This window comes from Sphaeramia orbicularis, chromosome 16 (genome assembly GCF_902148855.1).
Source record: "Sphaeramia orbicularis chromosome 16, fSphaOr1.1, whole genome shotgun sequence".
In the NCBI taxonomy this organism is placed as follows: domain Eukaryota; kingdom Metazoa; phylum Chordata; class Actinopteri; order Kurtiformes; family Apogonidae; genus Sphaeramia; species Sphaeramia orbicularis.
In genome coordinates this window covers 32668503-32678492 of record NC_043972.1, presented here as the reverse complement: position 1 = coordinate 32678492, position 9990 = coordinate 32668503, and the positions used below count along the sequence as shown (strand labels likewise).

The window sequence follows — 9990 nt, the reverse complement described above, 5'->3', positions numbered from 1 at the left end:
CTTAAGTCAAGGACAAATAAATGTTTTTAGGTCAAGATATGCAGAGATGAGAAGAATGCAGCAAAAGACTGATAAGACTGAGTTTGATAAACAAGGGAGGGATTTGCTGAAGGGTATGATAACAGATCACAGTCATACAGGCATTTCTGTTATCGAGGGAGTGAAGAACATTGAGAAACTTATTTTCATCAGGATTTGAGTGTTTTAATTTACTTGTACAAAAGAAAAAAGCTACACTTCAGACCCACATTAGCCACATTTATTCCAATAGGGTGAAACAGTGCATATTTAATTACAGTAGTAGTGAGGTGGCATGCCATGGTGCTACACAAGACGGTATTAGAGTCAAAACAAAACTGATCTGAGATAAATGGGTCAGGCAGAACAGTAGAACTCTTTACAAAAAGTTTCCATAAAACATTTCCCCTCCTTTCCTAAAGAAACAGCCGATGATGAACAAAAACAACCACAATATCAAAAAAAAAGAAAAAAAAATCCTGGTGCATTTGCATTGAAATAAAGGTATTACTAGCTGTCATTATTGTCCTCAAATTGTTTCAGATTGAAAGTAACATGCAGCAACTGTGAGATCCATCCTCCATCTAGAGCTCTAAATGCCTTCTGTCAGATGTAGGGGTTGTTTGGGTGGAGGACTGATAGATGCTGAAGTGTCCTTAGCCATGGGTTGCAGGGGAGAACCTGGATGGTCTGAACTTCATCTCAGTAAAAGGAATGGATGAGTCTTTACCCTTCCAGTCTATCCAGACGATTCCCTGTATCAGAACAGAAATGGTGACGTTATTACGTTACGAGGAAATAAGGCTTGCGGAATCAGTGGCATCTTTTAAGTCACTTCTTAAAACACACTTTTATAGACTTGCTTTTATGTGATGTTTGTCCCTTTTAATTTTTAAATTTTTTAATTTGAATCTTATCCTGTTTGATTGTTGGTTTATATTCTCATACATGATGTTGTTTTATCTCACGCCTCTACTTCTGCATTGATTTAACAGCATCATGTTACATTACCCCTGCCCTCTTTATTCTGATTCATTTAATCTATTTGAAGTGTCTTGTTTCTGCATTGTTGTACACATCTCTCCTATTATGTTGCTTCTATTTTAGTGTTTTTAGTGTTTTTATTTACATCTTGTATCCTGCTGTTGTGCCCTTTTATTTTATTTGTTTGTCAAAGCACTTTGTAAACTTTGTTTTAAAAGGTGCTATATAAATAAAGTTATTATTATTATTATTATTATTATTTCATCAAACATTTATCTACCTATGTCACACCAGTTTGGAAAGTGGATTGTACCTGATTATTACTGTTGATCCCATAAAGACCGTTGAGGTTGGTCTTATAGCAGTTCTTATACCACCAGCCTCCCATATAGGCCTTTGAACAGTGGATCCCCAGAGGATCGGGGTCCTTGTCGCGTGTTGAGAATGGACGTCCATTGTGATACCTCATAGAGTCACCTAACGGAAACACACAGCAGCATTAAACCGCGTATGGTCAGGTACTTTCTGTGTAATTCTATCCGTGTAACACAAGCAGGTGACAACAGATTTTTTTTCCAACTCTGCACCTGCTGTTCCTATGTAGCCAGACAGCGTCAGCCCATAGTGTTTCTCCTCTGAGTCAATGAAAAAGTCTGCATAGTGGGCGTAAGCTGTGTCATTTCCAGATCGCATATCCACTCTCAGACTGACAGGGCCAATACTGGTCAGGTTGTGAAGAAGTTCATTTCCTGATGAACATAAGGTGAAAGTGTGCACAGTTTAGCATCATTTACTGTGTGACACAAACTACAATAATGATAATAATGTCAACAAAAAGTCTACCGAGCCAGAACTCTTCACTGATGTTTCCAAAACCAATGCTGTATTCACTCCAGGTTCTGTAGAAATCTGTCTTTCCATTCATTCTCCTTTGGAAAACCTGGAAATCGCACATCAGATTTTTAATGAACACTTTCTACTATTTCTTTACGTGGAAAAATTCAGTCAAGTTTCAGCTGTTTCTCTCACCGTCCAGCCGCCTCCATCAGTCTCCATGTCACAGTAGACTCTAACCACTGGTCCTTCTTTTCCTTGGGGGTAAATGTCGACCTCTCCTGAGTGCAGAGCTCCATTCAGCAGCTCCTGAGAGCACTCAGTCGGAAAGGGGAAACGCAGTTTTCCTAAGAGGAAGAAAATTACATCGCTAGAGCTAATGTAAGGTAATATGATGTATACTGAAGTTGTAAGAGACATTACCTGTGATAAATTCTGTAGTGACAACAGATGTGTAGTATCCATCTCTTTCACCTTGTACCAAAACAATATAGCGTGACATGGGCAACAGTCCAGTGAGTTTGTACTCAGTGGTGGTGGAGTCCAGGATAATTTCCTGATGCATACACACAATAATTCACATTTAATCTTTCTGCAATGTAAATATTTTATAGGGTAGAGAAAAGAAATGATTGAATTATTGACCTTTGTCTCCTCTCCTGCCACCTGGTAGGTCAGTCTGTAGCTGTGATAAACAACACTGGAAGATCTCCATGCGATCACTGCATAGCGAGCACCCACTTCACTGGCTTTAACCGCTGAGGGACCCAAAAACAAACAGTCATATAGTTTACACTCTCACTGTATTTAAGCATGAAGCAGTTAAATAAGCCTGATCTTTCAACTGTTCAGTCTAATTGTGATTTTTATTTCCCCTCCACTCACCGTTAGCAGTAGTAAAAGTAGTTGAAATGGCTGTGCTTTGGAGACTGTCCTTCTGGCTCAGGACTTTGACTGTGTACAGTGTTCCTCTCTGTAGGCCTCGCAGCTGGTGTTCCACCGAGTTACCAGACAGCATCACTGTCACCGTCACATTAGGAGCTGTGGCAAAACAGATCATTAGTGACACGGATCTTTGACATTAGTTATTGGGCTCCTGCTGCTGTACTCACTTTTAGAGGACTCATAGCTGACAATAAAGCGATCTACTTTCCCTAGACTGGGTGTCCATTTCAGCAGAGCTTTGGTATCTGTCACATTGACAGCTCGAAGATGTGTTGGGGGAGCAGGCACTGAAGTAAAGAGAGCATCATATTTAGTGTATTTACTGTTGCTTGACAATGTCATACCATTATCAAAAACTAAAAACATATCAGTGTGCTTGACTTTCTTTACCCGTGGTGATAATGGATGTGAGAGTGTCACTCTGGCCTCTGCCATGTAAAGTGGTTACAGTGATAATATAGGAAGTTCCAGCTGACAGCTGGGGCAGAACCATATAGGACTGTTCAGAGTCTGTAGTCAGAGAATGGCTTTCCCCTGGAAGGATGATGGGAACACACCACATTCAAAACCAGCTTAAAAACTCACATGGACTGACATTATTATTACCATTAGGTGCATTTCTTATTGTATTGGTAGCTTGTGACAGACCTGTGACAATGTTTATGTAAGTGATCCTGAAGCCTGTGAATGTGGCCTTTGGTTTAGTCCAGGACACAGTGAGAGAAGACTCTGTTACATTGCTGAAAACCATCTCTGTGGCTGGTTCTGGGCCTGAAAAAAGAGAGAAAATAAATATATTTTGCAGATAAGTCACAAAGGTACTATGTGAGGAAAAAGACTGAAAGAGGAGAGTGTATGTAGCTGTAGTTTTCAGTACATATCACATCCCTGGTAGTGTGTAGTTTAGTTTTAATTACCTGTAACTGCTGTCACTCTGTGTATCTTGGATCTTCTGTCAGCACTAGTACCATACATGTACAGGACATAGCGTGTGTTTGCTCGTAGGTTACTGAACTCCATTGACCGTGTGTTGCCAGGGACCGCCATAGAGACCCTCTTGGTTTCAGCTTTACCTCTTGAACCAAAGCCTTTACCAGTAGTGGTGGTTGTGTTGCTGGTTTCACTCTGTACCTGGACCTCTGTTGTGTTCTTTGCCACAGAGGCCTTGTCTCCTTTAAATACGTCCTCCTCTTCCAACTCCTCGTGTTCATCTTCATCACCCTCCATTCGGGGCTCTCTTCTGATCACAGTGAAGTTCTTGAACATGCCTTGAGGGGCTGACCATGTGAGAATGAAGCTGTAGGAGGAGGCATTTACAACCTTGACAGAACCTAATCCACTTCCTCCTGTCCTCTTAGTGCTGGTCCCAGAGCCACTGACTGTTGTTTTGTTCTGCTGAGTGCTAGTCTGATCTGATGTGGTTACAAAAGTTGTGTTCACTATATACTGACTCTTCTGTATAACTTTCCCTTTTCCCATCTTGCCATCATCAGTGTTTCTGTTGTCCACCAATTGCACATTAACAGTATCTACCTTTATCTTCTTTTGGTGTTTCTGTCCAGATGACTGAGTGGTGTGCTTTTCAGTCGTTGTGGACTGCTCTGTGACCTCCTTCCCTGGTCTGGTTTTGTTTGCTCCCATGATTTTAGCAGAAACGGTTACAATTTTAGCTGTGCCGTTTAATTTCTTCACATTGGTCTGTGTTACATTGGTGTGAGGTTCATCTTTCAGTTGACCAGATTTAGGAGTTGCTTTACCAGTAGTTTCTTCTTTAACAAGCTTGATGTCAGTCTTTTGGACAACCTTTTTAGGGGTCAAGACTGTAGTCTTTCCTGTGCGAACCTCCTCTTGCTTTCGTCCTCCTTGTTTCAACAGAAAGTTACCAATAGTACTGGTCTTTGTGGAAACTGAAGAGCCTTTGGTAGTGCTTTTCTTAACAGAGGCATCTTGCTTTATTTGTGTCTTCACAAGTCCTACTTTGGCCTTGGTGTCAGTCTCTTTGGCTTCTGATCCCTTCTTCTGGTCTTTTTTGTGGAAGAGAGTCTTCTCTACTTTATTAGTTTGTGTGCCTTCTTTGACAGCGTTGCTATCTTTATTCACCTGCAGGGTCACTGTTTCCACTGTTACCTTGGCCTTTTCTTTGGCGACTTCTGAAAGGCAAAATGAATACAATATTAATTATCACAAATTAAAATTACTTCCCCACTTTTAAATATACATTCCTAATGTTCACATATACAAATAACAGTGTGGCCTTTCATTTGTACTGATCATACTCAGCTCTTTGTGCACACTTACTGCAGTCTGGACCTGTGAATCCCTGGTGGCAGATACATTTTCCTTTCTCACATTCCCCATTGCCACTACATTCATATGGACAATTTGCAGAACATGGACCTGGGTAGGTAAAGACAGCCAGTTTTATTAACTACACAACTCACAGAACTTGTGCCAAATATAATAACCTTATGCACACACAAAATAAATAGGACAAAAGTCATACATTTGTCTTTCAGAAGGGACATCTCTTTTTCCAGCCAAGCCACGCGTCCTTTCAGCGCAGCCATCTCAGCCTCACATCCTCCAGTGCAGCCACCAGGCACCAAACTGATCTTATGGGTCATCACAAGTGGAGAACCAGGTTTCAGCTCCAGCTCCTGCTCCTTGGTCCGGCTTGAGTCACAGCCATCGCTGATGACCACCTTCAAGGGTTGAGCAGGTTGAGGCTTTTCTTTTGTGATGGTAGGAGCCTTGATTACAGTGGTCTGATTGGCAGAGGCTGCAGCCTTATTTTTGTCAGCCATTGAGCTGCTAACTGTGGGGGCTTTTGTGGGTGTTGTCATCACAGTTGGAGCGACTGTGGAGGCAGACTTGTCTCTGGTGTTCTTTGTATCAGCTGTCTGACTGACAGAGGAGGTGGGCTTGTTTTTGGTGGTTTTAGCCCCACTGGCTGAGGCTGACTTTGTGGCTACTGACTGAACACTGGGAGCTCCAGTGGGGGTAGGCTTGTCTTTGGCGGTCTTCCCATCACTGGTTGAAGGTGATTTCGATGAAACTGTCTGATTTACTGAATGCTGGGGTTTGTCTTTACCAGTTTTTGCACCACTGACTGAGGCTGATTTTGGAGCTGTTGACTGAACATTTGGAGCTCCAGTGGATGCAGGCTTGTCTTTAGCAGCGGTCCCATCACTAGTTGAAGAAGATTTTACCAAAACAGTCTGACTGACTGAGGTTTGGAGTTTGTCCTTGACGTTTTTAGCTGAAGCTGACTTTGCAGCAGCTGACTTAGTATTTGGACCTACTGTGGGGCCTGGCTTGTCTTTGGTAGCCTTTACTTCACTGGCTGAAGTAGATTTTGTTGAGACAGTCTGATTGACTGAAACTGTGTGCTTGTCTTTGTTAGTCGTGGTTCCACTGGCTGTGGCAGCAGCCTTTACGGGTGCTGACGGAGTGGTTTGAATTACTGCTGGGCTGGGCTTGCTTTTGGTGGTTGCTGAAGCATTGACCATTGGGGGTTTTTGGTTGGCGGTTGGAGTAGGTAAAACTGTCTGATTGACTGTGTTTGACTTTAGGGTGGGGCGGACGGTCTGTTTGGCGAGAGTAACAGTGGTTTTGGGTTTTAAAAGAGTGAAAACAGCATTTGCTTTGGTCACTTCGCTTCCTGCAGAGTCTCTCTTCTCATTGGTTGGGGTTTGAAAGGAGGGAAATGGGGTGAGAAGGAGGAAAAGTCCTAGAGTAAACAACATTTTGAGCCAGGGGCAGTAGCCAGAGATGGTATTGCCTTTAGAGGATCTGTATATACAGTATGTTACTGTAAAAGTATGAAGTCCTTCTTGTAAATTTCACCCAACAGTTGTTGAGGGGATCTCTCCCAGGTCACTCCTAGAAATGACAAAATGAAAAAGCTGAGTTATGAATGAGTTTAACTGTAAATTTTCTGTCAAGTCTTGATGCTGAAAAGGGTCATGGCCAAGTTAACACAAAGTTCTTATTCACTTATTAAAGCCTCCTTGTACAGCTTTCTACGGGCCAACTTTAAGGAGCTCCTAAGGTATGTAACAGCAGGAACAGCAGAGCCAAGGCAAGGAATAGAATGACGTACTTACCATCATCAGAACTGATAAGTGATTTAACATTTAGTCATACTTATTTTTTCTTTTGTGGGTCATTGCAAAACACAGGAAACTACACTGTAAGCATCATACAAAAATGGCAGAGCCAATACAACACAAAGGACCTACAAAATACGCAAAAATCATGTTTTTGCAATCACCTTTAAAACAGGAGAAAAATAAATAAACTCCTTAAAATGTAGCAGTGTTCAAACAGCCACAAGTTAATGGCTTGCCAAAACAAGTAAAATCTAAATTAGCTGATTTTGAGCAGGAAGGAAGAAAGAGACTTGAGAAGGATGTCAAGAGAGTCTGTTGGAGAGACGATGCAGAGGTAACAGAGCGTCACTGTATAGAAGTGTGGCACACTGTATGTCTTTCACTGTACAGGAGGTTACATAATTCCCTACACTCACAACTCATAAAACCACTGAGTGAAAAATATCCAGCCATGGCATTAAATCTGTAAAAAAATCAAATAAATCATGCAGCTTGTAAACACATCAGGATGCTTAGCTATGCAGCAAACCAATTTACATGCATTTATTCTTGACTAATTGGCTGCAGTACTGCCTGAATGAAAGATTACACACTTTACAAACATGGTATGTCATTCTATCAAATGAAAATATGGTGAGATTTGTAATAAACTACAAAATGTCATAATATAGAGAGGATACTGCACTCAGGTCAGTTTGCATTAGAAACAAACTGATTGCATGTAAAATCCATCACCTACAAAATCTGATGTTTGACATTTTAATGATTTATTCTGCAACTTAAACAAAGTGTTTAAGAGGCAAACTCACTCTCCAAACACACATTGTGAAGCAGTACTGAAAAGACTTCAGAATGGAGTAAATGAATCTACACCATCAAACAGCCACAATTAATACACAATAATTGTATATATTAAAAAACAACTATTAACTTACCAGAATAATAATTTTGCTCTCAGCTTTATGGTTTTCTTTGTGCTGCTTCCTCCATCTGATTGAAAAAGCTCACAGTCTTGCTAGATGTGATCTTGGAGGAAAGAGGTGAGAGAAAGGACCACCACTAAAAAGGAGGAGAGAGATAAAGTCTGCTCCTACTTAAGGACCCCCCCTCCTCCACCCCTAGTGGTCCCACTCTCTCAACCACCATGGAAAATATTTGCACTAGACTTACAAAAAGAGTGGCATTTTACACAGATTTGTATTTTGGTTTTAATCAATAACTTTCTTGTATTCTGTTAGGAAAAGAACACATTTTTGTTGGGTTTTGATAAAGCTCACTGGAAGATTTAACAAATGCAGGTGATCCAAGGTGAAGGCATTGAATCAGTTCTTATATAAATAATAAATACATTTTGCACATTGTTCCCTAGATTTTACCAGGTAATTCCTCTCAGTTTACAGTTTAAGAAACCTTTTGCTTTCAAGAAGTGTATAATATTATTAGGATATTTGCAGTGATAGTTTTGTGTTGTTTCTAGAATCATGTTACATGCATGTTTTTCTCGACGTGGCTTATGACAGTTATTTCAGTGTCTGGTACATGTAACCTGAATTATACCAGACATTACTAACACTCAGATGCAACCTTTGACTGAATAAAGCCCTGGTCTGAGAATCATGATTCAGCTGGAATACATAGCATAACACTGCAGGTATTCAGCGCTGACTCTGGGGGACAGGAACCTCTCGCTATATGAATCGGCTGTTTGTTGGAAGTAATGAGATGTAACTACGTGGGAGTTATGTAAGTGACCAAGTATCCACCAGATTTAAGGAATGCTCTGTGAAGGCACTGCATCTTTGACCAGTTGGCCACCCACCATCCCACCTTTTGTAAACCACATGAAGACAAGTATATCAAGGGTTTCGAGCAAACAGGGCACGAGTGACACTTTCCTAATTTTACAGGAAAGGAAAAACAAAAGCTTAAATCATTGCTCCTTTTTAAAAACCCAAAAATATTTTACAATTTGTAACTTTCAAAGGTAAAATTGCATCAAAATTAGAAGGAAACTTTAGAAATGACTTATTTTTGTACAAATTTCCGTTTTCTAACTTATCAACTTTTAAGCTAAAACAAGCTCCTTTTTTCAGTCAAAGCAGAAGTTCTTGAAGTTCTTATTCTGACTGAAAAGTAATTTAACTCCTGATGAAAGTACAACCACAACCATTCAAATCTATTTTTTAACAAGAATATATACAGTATATAACAGTACAAAGTAATAAGTCTAATTACTTATGTTATGATGATGCTTTTAGAATATATTTTAGTCTTTATACATAGCTGCAGATATTAAACAGGATATTTGCATCATCAATGCTAAATAGTGTTCTTACATAACTTGTGAGATGTACGATTCTATACATAAATGCATATTTTTAATACACTGAACAAGCAAAAACATTTTGCATAACAGCGGTGAAAGTATGAAACAACACTTCTTATTCAAGTGAGCTACATCTGCACACCCTAGATACTCCAGTGTGGCTATGTAAGCACCCGCACAGTATAAAGTATATTTACCTGTAGATATTTTAGTTGCAAGCATAGGCTGTAGTGTAGACTCCATAGGTTGCAACTTCAGTAAACTATAACATGTTGTTCTTGGCAGGTACACCATGTTCTGACACTGACAGTGAACTGACATACAGTGCACTACTGCAGGACAGAGATGTACGAGACAATAGTAGATCGCCAACTGGGGAATAATACACTTATTGTGATTATTTAAGGTGAATGAAAATGGGACAGGACATGGAAGACATTGTAAGTCCAAAGGAAACTGTTTGCTGTTGGTTTAAGATGTGTGATGTATATTAAGTGACCAAAGAACATATTTCATGAAAGCCTGATTTACAGCATTTCGTCAAAGTTTGGACATTGATTTAAGAGTTTGCAGGTGTCATTTAAGGATAGAAGTGGTTAAAAAAAGATGCAGTCAGCCAATACTTTTACCCAAAAAAACTGCATAACACAAGAAAAATCCATCTAAATAGTTTCATGCACCAGTCTAGGAGCCCACGGAGGTCAGATATAATAAGGAAATTATTAAGAAAATATGGATAACATCATACAGAATGACAAACACATAAGCACA

The 9990-nt window shown here is 40.1% G+C and overlaps 1 protein-coding gene across 1 annotated transcript; it reads right to left on the bottom strand.

Annotated features, from left to right (window-relative positions):
• Nucleotides 1-188: 188 nt before the first annotated feature.
• On the bottom strand, nucleotides 189-7950 carry tnxba (tenascin XBa). The gene is made up of 15 exons (XM_030158703.1): nucleotides 7829-7950; nucleotides 5285-6663; nucleotides 5080-5178; nucleotides 3699-4931; nucleotides 3430-3552; nucleotides 3172-3315; nucleotides 2949-3068; nucleotides 2722-2877; nucleotides 2482-2594; nucleotides 2260-2392; nucleotides 2032-2183; nucleotides 1846-1942; nucleotides 1590-1751; nucleotides 1316-1479; nucleotides 189-773 (listed from the first exon to the last, which is right to left on the bottom strand). The coding sequence occupies exons 2-15, from the start codon at nucleotides 6525-6527 to the stop codon at nucleotides 675-677; spliced, it is 4038 nt and encodes a 1345-aa protein (XP_030014563.1). The 5' UTR covers nucleotides 6528-6663; nucleotides 7829-7950; the 3' UTR covers nucleotides 189-674.
• Nucleotides 7951-9990: the final 2040 nt, after the last annotated feature.

Coding starts and splice junctions, on each gene's coding strand:
- tnxba (XM_030158703.1), bottom strand. CDS start 6,527: ATGTTGTTTACTCTAGGACTTTTCCTCCTTCTCACCCCATTTCCCTCC. Junction 2,393..2,481: donor TGGCAGGAGAGGAGACAAAG/GTCAATAATTCA, acceptor TGTATGCATCAG/GAAATTATCCTGGACTCCAC. Junction 1,480..1,589: donor TGGCTACATAGGAACAGCAG/GTGCAGAGTTGG, acceptor TGTTTCCGTTAG/GTGACTCTATGAGGTATCAC.